Source organism: Linepithema humile, chromosome 3 (assembly GCF_040581485.1).
Source record: "Linepithema humile isolate Giens D197 chromosome 3, Lhum_UNIL_v1.0, whole genome shotgun sequence".
Lineage (NCBI taxonomy): Eukaryota > Metazoa > Arthropoda > Insecta > Hymenoptera > Formicidae > Linepithema > Linepithema humile.
In genome coordinates, this window is record NC_090130.1 from 1,398,449 (window position 1) to 1,422,962 (window position 24,514).

Sequence of the window (24,514 nt, forward strand, 5' to 3'; positions counted from 1 at the left end):
AAATGCACGCAAAATGCAGATATTTAACTTTCAATTCTATTTGCCTAATGTAACGATTGCATTCGATATCGGCACATCAAAGAACCACATTTAGTATTGTATTTGTAACTAGAATACAAAATTAGTATTCATAAAACATTCTCCTATCAGCAACCACAATGTTTTTACCCGTCGTCCTTGTACGCTAAAGCCCACCACCATTTCTAGGTAAATTACCCGTTTAATTAACTAAATATAACGATCAATCGACTACTTCCGTCGAATCGATTGCTCTAATTTCCTAGCGCAAACCACCGTTAATTGCATCCTTTCAAAGACGATACAACCCGTATGCACTCGCGGAAGTTATTAATCCGAGGATATGTAAACGATGAATACAGAAAAAGCAAACCCTCCATCGAGATTGCATCGTTATGTCAAAAGCAACGCAGGAAATCATCACTGTATCGTTAAAATCGAAAGCTTACACTACGTGGGCGCCACAAATGATAGGAGGCGGACACGGGGGCGTAAAGAGACATACAAACACTTTGGTGACTTGGAACGCGCTTTAACAAGGATCACGAATTGCAAGAACGAAAGAACGAATGAAAGGGAATGGGTAAGAGTAGTAACTAAGAAGAATAAGAATGAGACGTCCCACCTTGACATCAGGGACGGATTTCGTCGCCTCTTCTGCACGATGCGCCAATTGTATGGGACGAGACGACGCTTGCGATAACGTACACCGACGTTTTAATGATCCTCTATTGTTGACTCGTCTCTCGCGCGAGATTCAGATCGCCGTTTTCCTTTTCCCCATTGTACAAGAATGCACGATCGCGATTCGATTGAGTAACGACGATGCGTCAATGTACTGGATAAGATTAGACGAACTTCTCAAAACACGACGATTTCGTAAAAATGTTACAAATGTATAAAGGTTTTTCTTCTTTCACACAAGAAAAATACTATTCACAATGAAGATATGGTGACAAAGACAGTTACGAGAAAAAGAGATAAGAATATCATTATTATTTAGAGGAAACTGCTCGCGATAAATGTAATTTAAGCGCAACGTAACACACGATTTTATATCGTTGCCTGAAAATCTCTTATTTTGAAGCATAAAAATGTGTGTGATTTATGGAATAATAAATGGAATTTTTAATCACAAAAATAAACAAGCTAATTTACATTCTCTTCTTCTAAACGGCTATTTCAGGAAATTGGAATTTCCATTCGTTTATAGCCCCTTTCCAGATCGCACATATAAAATTCCTAGATCATATCTAAGGATAGCCGACCCTGTTCACGCCTTCGCTGCGAAGATGCAAAGAACTGCTTTGATGGACGAGAAAGGATAGTGCCGGCGGTGAAGAAGAGAGACAGGACCGGAATGCGAGAGAGAAAGGCGTACACTAGAATGGAGCACTGGATCAACGCAAGCGCAAGAGCCCCTCCGTTTCAACGTACGAGGCGTCGCGACGCCTTTTCGCTTCATTCGGCGTCCGGACGCGGACTTGACATGTCTATAAGATCGCGCGACACTTTTGACGTTTTTATCCTTACGCGAAACAGCTGTGTTGTTCACGAGAAAATCGCAAACAATGCGAAAAAAATTGCAAAAGGATCGGTGCTATCTGTATAAATATCGCCGAGTATTGAGACATGTTAAAAGAAAGATAAACGCGAAACGTCAATCTTAGATTAACGGCCGATGTAATTTTAGCCGACAACGTTTTCACGATCGAGAACTCGGCCAGTGATCGATTTAGGTGGGAACGGTAATTCGATCCTCCGCGGGCGGAGGCGGGGAGGAGTGGAAAATCGGAAGCGAATGTTTGTGCGTCTCTGCGTTCGGATTGATGATAATGCTCGTTTCGTGCTTGAAGGGTTGTAACGCTGTGCGTGGCGAAGTGTTTCCATGGCACGAGAAGATCCGCCGCGATACATCAGGGTGCGGCAATTATGATTAGCAACTGGAGCGTCTCCCCCTTCCAGCACGTGTCACTGGTCGCACGTGTCACGTAACACCGTGATTCTGCACACCGCAAGAAAATTCGCGATTCCTCGAATCTTCGTGGGAAGTTGCACGCGGCTCCGACGCGATTAGACTGTTCTCCGAAGAATAGGTGAATTCTATCTCACCGTTTCTCGTCTGTATTAATTCACAATGGTGAAGTACTCGACGTTGACGTTAGAAGTTATAATCAAATAATCTGAACTCTTTGAAAAGAAAAATATATATGTATATATATATTAAGAGAGCCTCATTGTTATTAAAAAAAAAAAAAAATAGAAATATAAAGTTGACATTTGCGTCATACAAAAGCTTGACGTTCCGTGTATGACGTCGGTTTCTATCTGTTGAATATTGAAATATATAAGCTGCAAAAGGTAAAAAAAAAATAAAAAATAAATAAAAATTTAGTCAACCGTGCACACACATTAAACGCTTGAAAATTGTTGCGCCAACAAAACATACGTTTAAATATTTCAGTGTTTAATTGCGCTTTGGCAAAAATTTCGTCAAAAACACTCGACTATGAACGTTCGACTTAGATCGAGGGAGAGATACTTTAAACGCATGGTAATTTTATCCTGCTCTCCATATCTCCGCGTGGATGAGAACGAATCGTCTCAAAGTTATCACACGGTTTCCGGTTCAAAAAATCCAGAAGAGTTATCACGTTCCCTCGGTGTCAGACCACTGAACAGCAATTTTTTTCGGCCAAAGCCTCCCAGCCGAAAACGTCAGATCAAAGTCAAGTCAAAGATTATCGGATCAAAGATGTGATATTTTCATAAACAGAGATAAGAGTAATCTGATTATCCTGTTCACGACGCCGAAGAGACATCGAGATGAAAACGTCTTCCTGTTCACAGTGAAGTGTGCCAATGCGTTGACTTTCCTCCTAAAGTAGAAATCGGTGATAATTCGTATTAACAAGCAAAAAATGATCATTGTCACATGATAACCAGATATTTATAATCTGATAATTGTCTTCATTGATCTTGACAATGATAACTTCTAGTCATAGCTACAACTTCTGATTGTCGATAAATCAATCAATTTCGAAACATAAATCATTGTTTATAGCGTCGTAGCATAATTGTCAATCGTTATTGTGATTTTACCAATCAGGTAAAATGAACGAATCGTCATCCTTTGTGAGAAACTTTAATCCGTTCAAGATAATCCATTTGTGCAACGTTCTCTTTCTCCATGAAGAAGCAGCAGGAAGAGTCATCACGTAGATGGTAATAATCCATTCGAAAACAAAGCTCTGAGGCGCGTAAAAGGGGAAGCGCTCGTTAACCTTTCGCACGTCTTTGCAGAAGTGCACTTTGCCCGCTGGCGAGATTACCTTTGCAAATTCATTTCGCAAGGATGGATTTCTTCTTGAATGATACACAGCCGTCGCCAACAGAAGCATCGGAAGCATGGTGTTCAGGCTGGGACTTGTTTTACCTTTCATACTCACAGATACACGGCTGGGCGAGTCTTCTTGTGTGTATATTCGGCTCGATCGCCAACCTCCTCAACATCATTGTGTTGACGCGTCGCGAGATGCGGTCACCCACCAACATGATCCTCACCGGTCTCGCCGTGGCCGATCTCTTTGTGATGATCGAGTACATTCCTTACGCGATCCACATGTATCTCTATCACCGCTCCCGCAAAGACAAATTCACCTACGGCTGGAGCGTGTTCGTGCTGTTCCACTCGAACTTCGCCCAAGTGTGTCACACGATCTCGATTTGCCTGACTGTCACATTAGCGGTCTGGCGATACATCGCGGTCGCGCATCCTCAAAGGAATCGCGAATGGTGCAGCGACAAGCGCACCTTCCTCATGATCATCCTAGCTTACGTGTGTTGTCCGTTGCTCTGCATACCACTCTACATCGCGACCGAGGTGAAGCCAAACATGGAAATGTTGGACGAGTACGGGAATGCTCTGAAGGAAATAACAAATTCAACATCAACTGGCTTAATGTTTAACAGGACCAAAACAACAACATTCGACATACACAGCCAAGGTGCGACCAACACCACGCTATATTTTGTGAAGTTCAAAACATCGATGGGCGACATTCTCAAGGATATCAACTTCTGGATCTATAGTGTGGTAATTAAGCTGATACCGTGCGTGGCGTTGACGGTGCTGAGTATCAAGCTGGTCATGGTGCTGCTGGAAGCGAAGCAAAGACGGAAGAATCTCACCATGAAGAACACCGCGATCAAGATGGGCAATGGCAAAGAGCACACCTACGAGAAGCCTAAGAAGAGGAGGAAGGTCACTGATAAGGAACGACAGACTGACAGAACTACGATGATGCTGCTGGCGGTGTTGTTACTGTTTCTCCTCACGGAACTGCCGCAAGGCATTCTAGGACTACTCTGCGTTATACTGGGCACGAGTTTCTTCAACTCATGTTACCTCATGCTAGGTGAGTTTGGCATGTGTCAACATTAGCTGCGAGTATAATACTTGAGTGCAGTTGTGTAGGAAAATAGCTGAAACTCTTGTTAAATAATCTAAATCTTCTTGAAATATTCATCCTTGTGTATCCGTGTGATGTTGAAACCGTTTTCAATTTCTCTCGTTTCCTTATATTTATGTACAGTCATACCAATAATAATCAAAAATGCAATATGTATTTAACCCAAATTATGTTATATCAAGTGATTAAAATCCCTATTTGCTATTTAAATTTTGAGCAACTGTATTTTTTATTATCGCTCGTTCAGCTCTTCCCGCTACAATTAGATGCATATGTCAATATTAATTGCAGATGGTATTGGGAATATTTCATATTCTTGTTAAATATTTGAATATTTTCAATTATGTTCTTTATGAATATTTGTTTCTTTTTTTATTCATTTCAATTATCAAAATTATCAAAATTTTTATCATTGAACATGCATGTGAAAAAAATATGCCATACAATTTTTCAATCCCACTTCTTTTTTTTCAATTTCGCTCAATTTCTTTGAAGAAAGAGGGGATACAATTATATCGAATAACCTTGTACTTCCTTTATAATTAACAACTGTGTTAAAATTCTAATTGCATCGCCGGGAATACAGTCCCACAAAGATAAACTTCGTGAAGTACTTCACTATTAAAAAGGTTGCCAGGTTAAATCTTCCTATAAAGGAAACGTTACTTTTCCCGTTTCAATATTTCCATAAGCGAGATCTGAAGAAGCTTTTGAACAACGTTATTTTAGCTCTCGTTCTCTCTTTCTAAGATGCTCAGAAAAACTTGCAGATGTCGCCGATTTCGTAAATATATTAGTGAGACAAACATAAACGGATGTTAAACTAGATTGAAAAGCAAGTTGAAAGGAAATCGATTTAAGATTATTCTGTCATATCCTGGCATGGCTGCGGACAATTTTATGTCCCGTAATGTATAAGCAAGGATGTCATATTCATTCTACACATATGCATGTCGTGAGAGATCTGAAGTTTAATTAGTGAATTCCAATATGATTTCGCTGACAAATATTTGATCACTATTGGTGATAATAAACGGATATGCGAGAACTGAATTCTAAATAACGATGATATGCTATTATTCATTTAATATATCGTATGTATTGGATACGTCTTTATTTTCCATGTTCTCCATTTCAATAAGTTTGTATATAGCTTAGCGATAATGGATTTTAATGGTATTGCATAATAAACTATATTTATTATCGAATATTGATACATTACGCAATTCTCTTATATTATTTCCCAATATCGCAATATATTCTAATTAAGAGCTTTAATGATTGCTAATTTAATTCGTGCGCAAGATTATTATTAGCCTCTGTTATGCAACACATTATGCACATTAAAAGTATAAACGCAAGAAACGTTATACGTCGTATTTGAGTAAAAAACTGGCGCAAAAATTGTGCTGAAAATTGCAGAGAAAAAGATCGCGCTGACAAACATTGAGTTCATGTGATTCGAAGCGAACAAAAAAGCGATCTTATCTCGTATCACGAAAACCTGCTCCAACCTCAAGCATTTGCTGTGAACTTCGCGAATTTGTCTACGATTGCAAGACGTCTCGTTTGCAGGCGCACTGTAAATAGGAAAACACGCCGCCGCACTCGGCATTTACGGTGAAACGTATAAAACTTCAACCGTAAAAGTTCTTATTGAGAGAGCAGAAGGACGCGGAAAATGACAGTCCCGAAAATGATAGTTCACACGCAAAGAAGTTTTTATTAAGTACGATCTCTGTCGCGCAGGTAATCATTACGGAGATATTTCACGCGTAAAACGATCGATCATTGATGTGCCTTAATTGATATGATACTTGAAAGTGAACAGCACCTAAGGATGATATTCAAAAGTTCTCGCAATAAAATGAGTTCAAGATTTTACATTCATTCCTAATTAAAACTTAAATTTTACTTTCCACTTAGATTATTGTTGATTGGTTTTTGTGATAAAAAGTTTTTCAGACGATCGATCTTTTTGTTGTAAAAAAAAAAGTAGCGCGTTTGAATTGCATTAGGATTATTCTAACGAAATATTATACGTTTTATAATGCGCTCGATATTGTAATGTCTCGCGAGTAAAACAGGATATCGAGGCGGAAACAATGTTATGCAGATTAAATTATGCATTTCGCGAACATTAAATATGTTTACTTTACGTCATTGATGTTTTCATCGTCATCACGGCTAGCCTGCGTTTCGCATCACCATATATTGCACATCGCAGTGAAATTGTTACGAGATGTGAATGGTTAAAAGCACGGCGAATCCTTTTAAAAGCAGTATATCAATATATTATGTCAATCACGACTTATTATCAAAACTGCACTTTAGCGCGCGTTTTGTAACAGCGTGGTATTTCATTATACATCATACTATATCATTTTTGTATAAATGTAATTTCAAATAATATATTTCGAAATTATTGTTGCTCAATTTCAAGCATGCAAAATTAGATTTTACTATATCCTGTCTTAAAAAAGGCATGTAAAGCCAACACTCGCACTTATTTTTACCTCTTTTCCCGATACTGATTGATTGTCTTCGATACGTACTATGCGTTATTTCGTGCTATCGAGCGGTTGCAAAAGTTTCATACTTTTACAGTTTATATTTTGAGAAGGTTATTGCGAGTACTTTTTTTATTACTTTTGTGTTCTATAGAAAATGTTTAGTGTTTTCTTAGATAAAGTTATATATTTCTTTGTAATCAAAAGAATAAATAACGCGCGTATAGCACGCGCTTGTGTGTGTGTGTGTCTAGTAGTATAAAAAGCACACAAAGAAATATTACGTACAAAAAGGACAAAAGAAACAGAAAGGCACGACAAGTGCGAAAAAATCAATATTCCCGTTTCCATTACTCACATGCAGTATGTCATGATATTATAATATCATCAAAGACAGGAAGAGACCGCAAATATCGCGCAGAATGCGCGATAAATCTTCTCCACATGATAAAGTCTATTTTTACTTCGTTCAAACATTAGATCACAAAAACGAAACGCTAGATGTCAAAACTTTATTTTTGCGCTATAAAAGATTCCGAAAGTTAGCCTCCTAAAAATTCAAACTTTTCACAGATCTACTATCACGCACCGACGATAAACCATAAATTTTATGAAAGAATAATAAAAAAAGCGCATATTTTTTTACATCCACAAGAAAACTAATTGTAAGTCGATAATTTTCCATCTCATTACAGTTAGATAATGATTTTTATTCCTATTTTATGATCCATTTACCGAGAACGTGTTCGCATACTTTTGTGAAATAGTTACATCGATAAGAAGACATAGGCGACATTTTATTATGATTTAAAGCTTCACGCAATTTATTTCTTTTCTTTTGTCTCCTCTGTTGACAAAAAATAAGATGAAGAGAGAGAACACAAATCAATGTCGGACACAGATGCCTAACAAAAACATCGTCAAAAAAAATCGTCATTAATTTTACGACACAGGTGTCTTACATCTAACCAGAAATTTATCGTCATTTTTATATGTACATATGTTACTTGTACGGAAAATGTTATTGCTTTTATATGATACTATCGTTCGAAATTAATGCTCATATAATTGCATTAGTGAAAAAAATCCAGATTTTAAATATTTAAAAAATGTAGAAAAACCAGTTATATATTCTAGAATATCGATAGATAGTTATATATTCTATCGATATTCTAGAATTAGTATAAATAAGAAATTTGCATATTTATAAACGTTTAACTGGAAAATTAACCGATTCCAAAGTTTAGATGTGAATATTTTAAATGAAAAAATTAGAAAATGTATAGTTTTGCATTTCTCAGGAATTTCCAAATATTTGAAAATATCAAAAACAGTTTGAGCTCGTCTCACGTTTGCGAATCCTGCGAACGACAGGCGATTTCACTACATTGCCAGGTAGATTTACCTGTACGCGTGCGTGTGATATGCAACTAGTGTCTAGCGTAGCCTCGTTACATTTGTGTCCCATCTCCAATTGGCGTATTCTGATTAACACGTGTACTTTCAGCAATGTTGTGGTTGTGTGCAAATGTAATCGCTATGTATGATGAAAGCAAAGGCCGACAAGCATCGTGTACACAATATGTCGATACATGCGCCAACGTTATTCACTTCTCAATTTCACCGCGGGAGTTTCCAATAAAATGTACTTTTTTTATCTTTGTGTAAGATAGAAACGCAGAGACAGAAAAATTAGCAAGCCGTAAATGAAAAAATTTCAGATTTTTGCAAAATATTTATCTGCTGTTTATTTTTGTATCTCGGCCAAGCTGATGATCTAAGGATGATAGGAAGTTTGTAATGTAATGTAAAAGTTTGTAGATTCATTTAAAACAGCCACACGAGTACTCCGGCAAATTAAAAAGAAACAGAGAAGTAATTAAAGTGACCAGTCTGTTTTACTTTCATTATTTTTAACATTATTTTTCAATAACAGGATCGAAAGTTATATGTAATCATTTCTGCATAAGACAATTAAACTTTTGCGCCCGGAAGCGCTGCGAGTAACTTTGCTGAAACTAATTCCACGGTAGTTTGTTCAAATGCACTGAGATTACAATCTGGAGAATAGAAATGTATTCCATTTGTCAGTTCATTAGCAAATGAAATATACTTTCATCCGCTGTAATATACAATATCAAATTCCTACGTGATCGAATTTCGATATCGCGGGAGTTAGATTGAGAAAACATTCACGTGAAAGTTTCGCATCACGTACTACTCAACGCCGTGTTGCAAACGGGTAAACATCTTTATGGAAGTGACATATCTATGTTGTAAATATTGGCGCGATTCGAAGAAAGAAGACCCGCGCCATATACAATTATTTGCATACATTACCCCACCGCCGAAACGTTCGCAGGGGATGCTCAACGTCACGGTCTAATACACATTGGAAAGTGTCTGGCAAGGCTCCAATGTATGCAAAAATGGTAGCATGACAACATAAATAAGCTACTTGCCGTAAAAATTAGTCCGTGACGGAGAATAACGTGCAAAAATAAAATTCTACGCACAAAATGTTGGTTTGCAAATGTTCGTTCGAACAACTATATATATATATATATATCACAGCAATAAAAACAAAAAAAGAGTGAAAACCGCGAGTTAATTTTTAATATTCTCACATGACACGTAGCGTTCACAAACTTACCCAATAAATTTTACTCGTGTGACAGTATGACAGGTGCAATAATAACTCATAGCATAATTTCCGTCGTTATCGCATTTATGTCATTTGCTGCTGTTAACTTTCTCGCACTTCTAACGACCGACCACGTGTTATCGTGAACATAAAGCACGTTACTGCAGTTTGTATTGAATAATACTTTCGTCTCTATTAAAGCGACATTAAACGGACGGTCCGTATTTCGTAACCACGGTAGTGATGCGCTATGAATTCTTTAACTCTCCTGACTACTTTGCATCAACAAAGCGGGTAATTTAAGAACAACAAACGCCACTGCGGTAGCAACAACAAATGAGAATGGCTTTGCCGACGATCGTGTGACATGCTAAATGACGACGTATAATATACACCGTCCTTCTTATTCAACTTGCATTGAAATTGCGGAAGCTTGATTAATGTGCATAATTAATAATGCGAGGTTGAGGAGTGAGAAAGATAAATAGGCAGCTCTTATAAAATAGGGAATTTATCATTCAAATTTTTCCGGGCCATCTCCAATATCGTTTAATGAAAACACGAGGATGACAGTTTGCAAATGTGAAGCTTACAAATCAATCTTGTGACTCAATAAAATATTTTAATTTGAAAATGTAGTAATCCTGCAAAATTATATGCAGAATATTTTTCAAATCAATCAGAAAAAAGATTGTAGTAAAAAGATCTATTTTAAAAAGACCTGACAAATATAAAAAAAAAATACTAGTGCAGTAGTATAAATATTGCAAATTGCAATGCAGCAAATAACTAGATGTAATAGTGGAAGGCAGGAATAAGTAACATCCCTTTTAACAAATGCTCTTGATAATGGCGCACGAAAGCTGTGCATAATTTGACGCGGCGCGATAATAGGAGCAGGAAGTTGACGAGGAAGTTACTGATTTCGCAACAATTCCGACTGACATAAACGCGACATCATGTTGCGCATTATCTCACAATCAGTATGCGACTGGGAATAACAAATGCGATGTAACGCATAAAAGATGGACACAAAGGAAAGTGTCTCATGAATAATAACTCCATTTTTCCCCTTCTTCGTCAATAAAAAACAGTTGATGAAATTGCGACCAGAAGTCATTGCTGGCAGTTGGCTACACATGATGCACCTGCTACCGCGCCGCGCGTATGAAAATATACATTAACACGCGCTTCTACACATTGCATAGATCCATCGATATAATTGATCTGATATGTGAGAAAAACACTTTAATCTACTTTGTATGTTGGTGTCTTGGTATCTTGCTATATTGTTTTATCTTTTATCAGAGAGCATTACGTGAAAAAATAAATTATTACAGGATAGATTAAGTACATTTTTAAGTGTATTAATTCTTGAATAATGTTATTGTAATTAACGCAATTGTTGCGATACCTTTACGTAGATAATTGAATTCTTTATGTAAATAGAACTTACGCGCGATTTTACATCATTAATTCTATATTTTATCTTCTTATATATAAAAGTATAAATAAATCTCTCATTTACTTATTTCAAAATACTTTTAAAACCAAATTTATTGTGATGCAATGCAACGTTTTAATTAATTAAACTATTCTGATGCAACAGAAGTTAATTAAGAGAGCTTTACTTAAGAAGAGAACTTGCGAGAGTTTATCTTGCATTTTTGCTGACTGTGTGTGTGCTTAGCTACCGCACGATTAGTTAAAATAATGCTGTATCATCTCACTAAATTTTTCACGAGACCTCGAAACTTTGTATAAGACGAGCAAATAAGATTAATGTTACCATTACTAAAGTATGATGACAAAAAGTTTAAACTTTGTTACACAATATGACGTTCTGCATGGGAATACTAAATCGTGATATTTTGATGTTGCATAATGATAAATCTTAGTATTTTCTTGAAAATGTGAGCAAAAGTTAACTTTTTATCACACCAAATCTTTCCATCACTTTTACTCCTATTTTCAATTTATCTATTTATATTTATTCTATATAAATAATTATATTTATTAATAAATCATTTTCAATTTTCAACAGTTGCCAATTGAAAATTGCCAAAACAAAATTAGACTGCTCTTTTCACGAAAGTACGACTTCAACGGCAAATAATCTCTATATTTATAATGATATAGTACATCAAATTTTGACATAGCATTCACATATTGCTGACAGATTGATTGCTTTCGAGCGTAAAAGTAATATTAAAAATTTTCCATAGGACATATTTATTTTAAACGTTTTTATTCACTTTTTAAATGGATGAACGTAATCGGATCACGTCGAATGGCTCGACAGATAGAGCCTACTAGCTTATATACACGTTATCCATTCCAAAAGTTAAGCCATATTGAAAGAATGCCTTATAATGGAAAATAACGCAAACGTAAATTTAATAACTGCATCTACACAAAACATATCATCATTACCCAAAAAAACAGGAAAAATAAAATGCGTCATAACATGCGACATTTATGATATAATCGCGCATGAATGCATGTGCTGACATTTCGTTAGATATTTAATTCATCTTTCCGAAATTATGTTTAAAATATTTTGCTCCGAAATTTTTAATAACTTTCTATTTTAAACATTACAAAATTAAAAGCATACATTTTTTAAAAAAAATATGTATATGACTACTCGATGTTTTCGCATCACAAATTTAATACGTAAGACCTGTGTGTGTATCGCTAGAAGCATATTGATTTTCAACAAATGTTTAAATCGCCCTTAAATTTCGGGTCGTAAAAAGTTACGCAGTCCTATTACTATCTTTGCGCATGAAACTAAAGGCATAAAAAAATATTTTCCAAGTTTGCTAATAACATACACACGAGTTAGCTCAAATGCGTAAACGCTTCTAAAAGTTTATTTATTTCATACATGTGTCACAGCGCTAATCTTATTTTTTGTACTATCAAAAAACTTGCCTTTTAATTTTCAATGTTAAATATCTCAGTAACATTAAAAATACTAAATTAAAATTTTATGATAACAAAATCAATTAGCATTAATTCTGAGAAATAAGATTTGGTCATTAGTTTCTACATTTGTAAATGCAATCTTTTTAGTTTAAAAACTATCGAGAGATCGATTATATATTATGACATACTTTTTAGGCGGAACGTAAAAAATGGCGATAGTTTTACAACCTCCTATATAGTAGGACATAAATTTTCCGCTTTGTATCCTCATAATATATTTTACATCAGCTATTATCCGAACTATTTCATTAGGCTCATATATCGCGCCAAACTTTAATGAAACATTTCAGATATCACAAGTATTATTCTCTGAATTTAACGATTTAATAATAATTATCTCTCGAAAATTATTTCTACACATTAATTAAATTAAAAAGCACAAGTTAAATTAGACTCAATTTCCAAAAACCTAATTATTGTACATAATTATAAAATTGTAAATAAAATAAAAAATTATAAACAATCCACACTCTTTTAAAAGCCTAACAATATATTCCTACCCGTAGGGATCTGTCACTGAACACTTTATGAAGGTGTAGATTCTGTCATGTAATATTTTCTATAGTATTTTGTGCACGCTATGAAACCGCTATAAAAATTCGCAGTAAAACCATATTTTTTTCAAAGAGACCTTTTTCAAAAGAGATTGTGTATTGATCTTTAAAAAAGACCTGAATAAACTATTGTGATTTTTTTCTATAATATTTAGTATTATATAACGTATTTTAATATTATTATTTATTACGTACTACAAATTCAATAAATAAATATTAATGTTATTTAACATCTTTTGTTTAAGATCTTTTTAGAATAATCTATTATCTTCGTCAAATCATTAGATTTACCTTTCTTGCAAAGACGTTCCTCGTAATACTTATTATTAAGTTATAAATTAAAGGCATAATATCTGCTATTCAGAATGTTTCATTAAAGTTTGCCGATATGCGCATACGAAACTAGTAGGAAATAGTTTGAGAACTTTCGCGCTGGAATTAGCACTCTTCACCCTCCCGTGTATCGTGCAGTCACCTTGCAAGGTTACGCTTGTAAGCAGGTGGAAAATTCATGCAAAACGCGTGAGCACATGTGTGTCCGTCCATGCGGCAACATTTAACAAACAGCTACACGAGTCCGCCATAACGAATCGCGAAAGTGTCTCGGACGCCACGTTCGACATTTCGCGTCCTATCGCACGACTATCGAGATACCGAATTGAATCTGAACGAAAGCAGAGGAACGCGCAAACGGAGACAAAGAGCAATTTATCTTTCCGGGCCGATTGATCGAAATCGAGAGAGAGAACTGGGTTTTTTTTTCTACTCGCGCAGGTAAAGTACTCTTGATAGATTTAACGACGTAGGTCGCGTATATTTTTTTTTAAAACCGTCGCTAAAGCTCAGTTCTTGGTTTTTATTCTTGCGACTCTATCGCACTGATTGAGGATCACTCGAAACACGCTTGCAGAGCATTTCATGAATCCTATTGAAGAGAAAGAAGACTTGCGCCCGTCTTTTCTTCCGCACGGACAAAAACAATCTTTTAAAGCTGCAAAAAACGTCAGAGCTTGACGAAGACGAGCAACAGAGCACCATAATGGTTTTCCGGAAAGTGGCACGCAATCTCATTAAGAAATCATTGAGCTATCTAATTACATAAAACATTCTCGCCGTATTTATTGTTAAACTATCTTTCTTCGCGCAAATATTTTAATCAATACGATAAATTCTGTACGAGAGCCTTCGTTCTCCCGTAGCAAAAAAAAAATATTTATTTATGCCGGTTCTTTATTGCTCGATCGCGGCTGTAGGTTCGCGCTGGAAATGAATGATCCGCCTCGTGGGTTTCACCAGTTCTTTATCAAGAGACACGGTAGTGTCTCGCGCCAAGTTCACGCGTAGCGCAAAATTGACAATTACACCCGGCGATCAATCTAGACAACGAACTCATTCGCGCGTTCGCGTTACAAAGTCTTTCGTCGCGTTACACTCGCGTTGCACGTCCGTGCTCGCTGCTCTCTCGTCTCGGACTCTGGCTGGGCATGCAGCAACCGGCACGTAGTCGACGCTAGCCGCCGAAAAGCTGCCTATCAGCGATCGACACCGCGAGCTTGGTAACACGCTGCCAATCGCATTAGGCGTTAGAAAAATGCAACTACTTGTTTTTCGGCGATTTCTTATACGGTCGCGAACTAACCGCTTGAAGGCCGTTTCTCTTGGAATAAACAAACAGCGGCGAAAGAAAGGCCAACGATTCTCGAAGCTTCGAACGAATTCTCGCTTTCTTACTTGTAATCCTGAACAAATTCTATAAAAAAAAATAGTGCAACAAACATTTTCAACAAGAAAAGTATAAATAGTGCGTAAAAGCAAGTTTTGCATAAATAATGTGTAATTTTTTATTGAAAAGCTATAGCTTTTTAATTATGCAGACCGTCATACGTTCAAAGGTAGTATAATAAAAAGTTTTAGAAATGAATATTTTGAGGTAAATATATGTATTTACATATATGTAAATATTCATTTGTAAAACTTTTTATTATACTACCTTTGACAGTATGACGGTCTGCATAATTTGTGTTTATATCACTGAAATATACATTCGCACAGCTTAAACAGAATAGACGTAATCCATAAACTTAAACATTTAATTTTATGGCTTACAAACGCGTAATGCATATCTATTTCACGTTTCTCTACCGTCTTTCTTATTGTAAAATAAACAAGAACAAATGCCGAACAAAGCATAATAAATTTCCACTTTGCTTCCGCTTTTTAAAAGCTGTGCTATGTTTATGGTTGAAATATCCATTATCAAAATTCAATGAGGGATTGTGAATGGTTGGCTGTTTCGATATAAAGCAAAAGACCACCTTGCAATCCCGCGCCAAAAGATATACGTTATATCTATATATTGGCGTACACTCGACGGATTCTATCCACCCACGTTTTATTTTCTTTTATTTTCGCACTTCTAAAAACAACGACGATGTTACCGACTCCTGCTAGAAGGATCCTTCGGGGTATTTACTTAACGTTCGATACTGGGATGCGCCGTACTTATCACGCGACTCCAAAATGGAACGACCAGGACAATGACAAAGGACACCGATATTGCAAGTGAGGTCTTATTTGACGTACACTTACACACGTTCTATTATTCGTACTCTCTGTGGTTCTCATTATTCTGCAATAACAAGGGCTTTTTGCAATGTAAACACTGATGTTACGTCGAGTCGTGTGTATAATGCGGCACGGTGACCGCAAACGCTATTAGATTGTGGAATCTCTTATAACAGTGATCATAAAACCAAACGTAATGTAAGCAAGTTGTAATTGTTGCAACCGTAACGTCATTGCTTTACAAATTGCCCCACTTATATTGCATTATTTAAAGACCCGACTCCAAATTAATCCAGGAATCTTCGTTATCAAATAATTTTATGAAAATTAAATATTTAGCGCATCAATTTTTAATAAAATTCTGTTAATTTCTAATAAAATTTGAAGAATTTTTGTAATATTAACGATATTATTCTATGACTCTTGGAATGCATAACCGTTAAATATTGTATCAAGCGATGCACAAACCTAGGATGAAAATTAGCATAATCACCGATAATAATCTTATATCGAATACGACCCCTATTTAAAAGACAATATCGCAATCTCTATTATTTTCTCCAACAATCGTGAAGCGTTAAATGTAGCGGAAAACGCAGATCTAGGCAAACGACATACAATTTGTTGGAATTACTCGCAGCTTGCGGCCGTGCGTTGAATTTGCACGTGAGCATGGAAAGGCAATTTACACAAACATCGTCATTTGTAACGCGAACCGAAAAAAATTCACGAGAAAGACGAGAAAGAGCATTCGCAGTTCCGCATTCTCGCCACGCAATGCGGCGGAAGTTGATATGACACGAACGAATCCTGAGATAAACGGTCGATTTGCCGAACGACGTCGTACACAACGATCGTCGTGTACCGCACATGAAGAGTAACCGGCATTACGCACACGAGTGATTTCAGCGTCGTTACAAAAATTGGATCGTATCTGCATCAGTCCCATTGACTCGACGACGACAGACAATGCTGATTCGTTTTCTGAATGCTCCATTAAAAGCGTAATGACATGCGACGAAGAAGAGAAAAAATTTTTCTAATCCTAAACTTGTATAATGCTTTATCTTTTAATAACAAATTTAATCTGCTCCGGCTCCTTTCGACAAATTTTAAAAGCAAACAGAAAATAATTTATTTTTTGTTCTATAATGACAAAATTAGTATGCGCGAAAGTATGTTCAAGAAAACATCAGAAAGCCCCAGAATATTAAACCAGAATATCATTTTAGGCATTAAAAGTAAAAGATTTATTGCTGTTATATCACAAAAATACATTAACACTCCACAAATAAGAGAATTTTTGCAATGTGTAATTACACGTAAATCATAAAAGCTATGAAAAAATAAAGATTTACATTACATAACACTTCGAGAAAACAAATTCAAAAAAAATTAATTATTTTTCTTATATCTGATTAAATTTTACTGAAAAAAACCTACTTTGTTATAAAATACAATATATTAATGTATAACGTTTGTAATACTCTCACATAAATTATCTTTTTTAATTTATGCCGCCACGTAATAGCCACATCAGTTTAAACATCAATCAAGCCACTAAAAATATAAAATGCTGATATTTCAAATGATAGACACTTTGCAATATGTAACATTCGCGAGGAAAATATATATATATGTGTGTATATTGCTATAAATACAAATATTGTGAGCAATTCAAATTCGCGGGAAGCACACGTGTAATTTCACAAATCTGACGGCCGGAAAAACCATCGGGTTAAATTATCGTATAGAGCGAAATATCGCGAAATAACCAGTGGTTTATTACAAGAGTATTATTATTAACGGAAGTCACGCGACGTGTCTGAAATTTATTTCGCCGTTCCGGTGGAAGAATCCGGGGCGGTACGTGAAAACTTCCGTTCAATCTCGGAAACGTGCCGGGAATGTATCCGCCTAGATGCGCGCCTCTTCATATGAAGTGTTATAAAATACGTCGCTTTATTTATGACATTCCGATGTCCGACGGCCGTCTCTCGTTTTGTCACGCGAAACATTCTCGTTCGACTCAGTCGTCCATGCAAAGATCAAGGAGCTCGTCCCGCCGCCGTCGCGACTGCTCTGATCTCTCTTTAAATCACGTCGCGAATCTAAATTATTGCACGCCCGAAAAAACAAAGTGGACCGCGGTCTCTTTAAAATGAAATAAAAATGAGTATAAAAAAACCAGAAAAGAATAAAGAAGTACGGAAATAAAGAAAGATGAAAGAAATATTTCTGGAAGCTTTTGAAAGAGAAGATTGTAGAAAATAACTTTAGTAAAGTCCGGATTAACCTCTGCAAACTCGCACTTTCAAACCGTTTAAAATTTAGTGCGTACCTATAATCGTAGAAAATCCTGACTCTACTCTAACTTAATTATTTAGTAAGCTAGCTTTTATTTGGTACAACAAAAATTAAAAAAAAAAAACTTTTTTTTACAACCCTAATTTACGATAATTTGCTACTTAAACCGCAAAGTAAAATCTAGTCGTATAGTCGGGAAATGGTTAAAGAAGTGTTTTAATCCGCGAAAAAAAGTGATCGCAAAGGATCCCTGTAGAATTTCTCTCCTTTATCAGCAAGAAATTTATGTACGAAATTCCAGAGACGAAGTTCTGAAAAATTCATTCAAAGGTGCTCGAACTGATGGAAAAGTTTCAAAAGATAAATCGTTCTTCGTAATTCTCAACTTTTGCTAATCAAGTTTCTTTCCTTCTTCTCGACAGGCGACGTGATAGACATCTTAACGCTCATAAACTCGGCCATCAACTTCATCCTATACTGCGCTATGAGCCGGCAATTCCGCATGACCTTCAAACAGCTGTTTTGCAACCGGTGGCGATTCACCAGGTGGATGCCGGTGCCGCATCAACCGATGGAGAACAACGGGCACACCGGGACCAATCACACGGTGACCCAGGTCACCCAGGTCTAGCATCGAAGAAACCAACGAATGCGTTGCTATCCGGTGTAAAAGGGTTGAGCTGATTAAGCCACCTTTCAGACACGCGTACCGCAAGTCCGCACATTGAAAGAGGATGTACCCTACGCGAATCTCCGTTCGCCAGCAAACACGGCAACAAGCGAAGAGAGGTGAAATTTATTTGCTCGCTACTGCCACCGACCCTAATTGCGCCGTCGTCGTTGCGAACTTTATAACGCTCGCGGCGTTTTCAAGAGCGCTCGGCTCTTCGTCCCGGACACACTACACACCAGATGTGCAACAAATATTTGCTTAAGTTGGCTGGCGACCCGCTATGTTTTTCCAACATGTTTCTTTTCAATTTTGCGCGTTACTTACTTACATTGCAATTAATCAGCAACGACGCGGCCGGCTAACGTCAGATTGATCATACGCACAAAAACGGTGTGTTATATATTTAAAAAAAAAATAGATATCCGCGATAGAAATACGAGAAAGCACTTAACAGAGTTATTCAATTATAATCGTTAAAAATTTTATAATGCTATTATACAATTCTAGCATACTTTTAGTTAAAAAATTATCGATCCTTTAATGGATCCTTTAATGGAAATATAACCAATGAAATCAGTTATGACGTCGTGAATGACGTCAGTCATAAAAGTCATTCATAAACATTTTAATTTTTAGAGACTTTTGATTATGGCAGAAAAGAGTGCGAGAAAAGAATAAGAGATTATATATCGCGTGTACTCCGCAGCTGGTCTGCTTATACACATCCCCTTAGTATTGCAGTTTGAAAAAAGTTTCAAACTTTGTAAAAATATAACTTATCCCATAAACGGCGCATCATAATGCTCTCATAATAAAAAAACATTTATTAAAAAACATTCGTATTATTCTAATTTCTATTAACTCTTTGCGCTCCAATAGCTATCTATGCTATCGATATAATTGGTTTTTACCTCTTTTTTTTTGTTCAATTCTGACCTACATTGGAAATTTGTGTTATTAATAATTAATTATGTCGGTCTTATATACGCTGTCCAAATCCTAAACATACTTAACTTTATACGATAATGGAAGTGTTAAGACTATTACGCTCTGTCAAGTCAATTAATATTAACAGGTAGCTAATAACACGGTTCAGTTGAAACGTAACAAAGCGCGCCTATTAAACTGAGCTTAAATAGCTCAAAATTTCCCGGCAGAGATCATTACAATGCATTACGTCGGTTGCAGTGCAATTTTCTACAGCATGAAGCTTGTTTCGAAAAACACGGCAGCAACGAAATTCTTGCTTAAATAGCTCAGGCTTCATTTATGTAAATTATGTTCAATACTGCATTTGAAAAATCGTTCATCATATTGTTCACTTGTTAGCGAAAATTTAACAAATTTTTGCTATAAAAAATCTTAGAAAATGAAAACATGCGCTTTCTGTTTGTTTATTCCACTATGTAGAATACATTTATTTATTTATTTGCAAAAACGTTTCATTTTTGCTATGAAATATTGTCGTTTCAGAAATAATATTTTTCGTGAAATTTAAAGGCAATATTTAGTAAAAATAATCTTGATTTATTTTTGAAGAGTTTTTAATTTTATTTTGTTTAATCTCTTTATATATCGAAAATATTTATCGTAAATTAAAAAATATATTTAAAATAATAAGTAACAAATTAGTTTCATATGCAAATGGGATACAGGATTGAAAGCTGAGGAAATAGAACAATTAAATATTCATTTTAATTACGTATGGAATAATGCGAAAGTTGGCATAATGTTTTTACGACTCACAGAACAGATAGGGGACTTTGTCGTGAAATTATTCGAAAGCTCAGCCATGAAAGCGTATGCAGTGATTAACATAATTAACGATGCAGTGCGAGTTATACGATTTGTGTCGGCCAAAGGACAGTCTTCCTTTGCGATTTACATTCATGTAGTTAAATATTAAAAAATCTTGATGCAACTTCTTCCTTTGCTCAAATTAAATGCAAATTATAATCACAATTTGCATTTTACTCTCAAAAAGTAACAAAAAAAAAATCATTACGCAAAGTATTTCTCTTTGAAATGCTATCTTTGTATTCTTTTTTGTGCAGTTTTAATGAGAAACTCTTTAATAACTCTTATAATTGAAATATTAATTATCCAATTATGGATTCTAAAAGAGAATAAGGACAATTACAACATCATATTGTTATAATATAGCTTTTTTCTTAATCAATGACTAGATGACCTATATCTCTATAACATCAGAATCAGTTATATTTAGCAACAAATCTATTGTATTCGTCTCCTTTATAAATATCTTTCCAATAATTTGCTAATATATATATTTTTACAAAGTATAGACAGTTTGATAAATATTTTGTAATACTTTGTGATATATTTTCTAGCTAAACTATCTAAAAAATATTTTTCAAAATGTATATAATTATATTATTATTTTACGACCATTCGTGGCTTTATTCATTGTGTCGTTAAAAATATAAGTCACGAAAAATATTGCATATTTTCACGCCTCTCTTAAAAGGGTTTTTATAAATACGTCTGAAATTATTTAATCTCACTCCAATCGAGAACTCTCCCGGCAACAATAAATCGGGCCACTCAGTCAAATTTTACAAAGCGGAGCTTTCGAGACCCAGCGCGTTATTAAAATTCACTGAAATATCAAACATTCCTCCGAGAACAAGTGAGAAAAAAAGTGGCCAATTCTCGGTTTCAAGAGTGCGCGGCACACGCGAATGCAATAATCGAATTGTCATGTTTGCAATCTCGTGCTTGCATTTATTGCAAAGTGGTATATTCGACACGCTCGATATTCTTATCGATTGCAAACGCACAAAAGAAAGATTACAAAATAAAAATCCGCGGAGAGAGATTGCGTCGCTGCGATAAATTAAAACTCGCTTAAATCAGTGCCATTTGTGCAATGAAGCATTTCTGGGCCAAATCGTCACAATTACTGCGCAACACGCGAGGAATAGTCGCAATTAATCTCCGCTTTCTATTTGCAGCTAATTTTATCATCTTGAATAAAATCACTGAGCAAATCGCGCGAATGCATAAAGTTTCCCGTCGGAGTTAGATTTTTATTTATTTGTGTCCACTCACCGACGCAGAAACTCGATAAATTGTTGCGGTCGCGAATTGTATCTCTACAGGCCTTTTCGTCTCTCGAATGTTAGTACTTTATTCTGCAGTCGTTTTCAACTGGAATTTTTTAAAAATACCGGATTGTTTCCGCGCTTTATATTTGCATTTCTAGTTTCATAATTATAGTGACAATACTTTTGCATATGACTACATTTCCTAATAATTCCTAAGTTTTCTAATTCTTTAATAATTATATATAAATTATTCAGTTCCATTATACAATTTTCATTTACACGATTTTTAACCAATAAAAGTATATTGCTTATGTAAATATAAGTAGTATAATTTATTTTAATTTGTGGTATTTTTGCAGTCTTTATAATTTATTTTATAATAGAAAAAGATTTTTATTTAAATAATAAAATATATAATTAAATATGTATCTCTCTAGATGTTGGAACGCAAAGATTTAATATTTCCTTCTCTTCGAAGAACATAAATTCTCAGATCTCTCTTCATTCACTACAACATAAATCTGGACAAGTCATATTTCTTAAGATTGCGAAAAAATATTTTTATATCAAAATATGAAACAACACGAAATCAAATCTTTCAGCACAATTATGTGCCTTTTTTAATTTTATGCACAAGTTAATTTATTATAGATAAGCTTAGCTAATAAATTAACTAATTCATCACTCAAAATCCAATTTTATGAATTCCTGAGCACAATTATATGCAAATTCTGCATCTTTTTCATGGGATTATTTATTACAAAATACTACATCTAATTTCAGTAAAAAAAAAAGTACCTGGCTTAAGAAATAAACTATTATATCCAGCAAAATGACTGAAGCAAATCTTCTTATGAGATAAGAAATGTCCTCTTTTAGCCGAAATGAGTTATACGATAAGTACGATATCAAGCTAAACCCTCTTCACTTTGCAATGGTACAGAAACATTATCCCTACGCGCAATCTCCTAGTACCAAATAGCGTTAGACAAATAATATTTCCCTTTCACAATAGAAATTTATTGTAGCAAGAAACGGCAAACGCAATTCTTATATAGAAACAAAAAAAAAGCATCAACACTTAATATTCTCCTACGGATTTGTTGCGTGTTGTTTCTAGCGGATAGCAAAGTGTTCGTTGGTCCCTTCACGAAGGGAATTGATAACCAATAAATGTTGTGATTCAAACGACCGACACGGCAAACCACTTTTGCGATGTTACGAACTTTCGGAAGACTTTTAAGTGCATTGCATTCATTTAGAGAAACATGATTCGCGAGTCAGGAAAAATATAATGTTAGATTGGAAGCCAATTACGGGGATGAATTGAAAGATTCGTGTTTCTTAAAGCCTTGTAACGACGGGAGCTAACAAAAGCGCGTTTTCCTTGTTTTCAAAGACCTCGTTGATTTCCTTTGTTTCGCGTTTCTTGAAAGTGAAACCGTACCGCGTAAAAGTGCACATAAACGCGAAAGCGAAAGAAAATGCGAAACAATGGAAAATAAATATGCAACATCTCTATTGATATTTTCAAAAGCATTTAGTCGACAAAAAGCAGCATTTCCGCAAACTCGAGCGAGGAAAAAAAGATAAAAAGTTTCGTCAAGTTGTCTCCAATCTAACATCATAAATATTTATGGAATAAGAAAATATGTATATAAAATCCTTTTGTTAGATGTATAATTATAATACTTTGTTCGATATATAAACTATAATGTGTGTGTTATTTTATATGAAATGTAGTAATATCAAGATCATAATTTTGTGCCATTAATCAAATTACGTTGCATTGTTATCATCGATACTAGCACAATGTTTATCTCTTCCTCTCTCTCTCTCCTCTCTCGCCACAAGATTAATATAAATCGTAAGAACTAATATTTTTTGTGTTAGCCGTCTTTACTTGGGCATGCCAATTTCTATATTATATTCAAAGATGTAATGATGGAAGTGATAAGTGATTAATCATATACAGATGTAAGTTAGACTTTTAAGATTAAAAAACGTATAAGTACTACGAAAACAATGGCATGGCAGTAGCTGGAAAATAAGAATAATCGAGAATGAACACACTCTCGTCAATATTCTTATACTTGTGCAGCAATCCCGCGTAGTAAAAATTGAAAGATTAAATTATTAATCTTTAATATTTCTTGTAAAATTATGACATATCGAATTTTTAATAAAACAACATTGTTTTCAGGCGAATGGCACTACTTCTTTCTCACATTCATCACATTGCAAAGGCTAATAAAAAACGGTGCGATAAGTCAACGTGCAACAATAAAATGTCTCGAAAGAAATTATTTCATAACTTTTCGCTGGACATAATTTATAACGCGCGATGCATTGTGTACGATCACACGTGCACAATGCGCGTTATTATCACGTCAGTGTAGAATTTACGCGTCGTTTTCCGATATGCTCAAGTAATTTTACACATTGGCAAATACCGCCTTTATTGGTTATTCGTTTTCCGATTGAGCTTACAAACGACGTTTAATTTTCGCGTGACCCGACCATTTAAAACATCACATTTGTTTTTGCCGCCATAATATTTAGTTAATGGCATCGAAGGAAATTACATCGGGACACGTGTCGCGGTTGGCGACGTCTCGTTATTTCAAATCCCGCATGTTGCAACGCCTGCTTGGTGTGTGCCACATGCATCGATGCGTCGCAGGTAAAACTACCACTGCTTTTAGCGCGATT

At 35.3% G+C, this 24,514-nt stretch overlaps 1 protein-coding gene and 1 long non-coding RNA gene across 2 annotated transcripts in view; one reads left to right on the forward strand and one right to left on the reverse strand.

The window, feature by feature from the left end:
* Positions 1-24,514, reverse strand: part of LOC105676536 (uncharacterized) — an 81,285-nt gene that overhangs the window by 52,003 nt on the left and 4,768 nt on the right. The window lies entirely within an intron of this gene.
* LOC105676534 (G-protein coupled receptor dmsr-1-like) lies at positions 1,101-24,010 on the forward strand. The gene is made up of 2 exons (XM_012374520.2): positions 1,101-4,436; positions 18,484-24,010. Exons 1-2 carry the CDS (start codon positions 3,374-3,376, stop codon positions 18,690-18,692), a joined length of 1,272 nt encoding a protein of 423 aa, XP_012229943.1. The 5' UTR covers positions 1,101-3,373; the 3' UTR covers positions 18,693-24,010.

Excerpts from the sequence above, each read along its gene's own strand:
- LOC105676534 (XM_012374520.2), top strand. The coding sequence starts at position 3,374 with ATGGATTTCTTCTTGAATGATACACAGCCGTCGCCAACAGAAGCATCG. Across the intron at positions 4,437-18,483 it reads CTCATGTTACCTCATGCTAG|GCGACGTGATAGACATCTTA; the intron begins GTGAGTTTGGCA and ends TCTTCTCGACAG.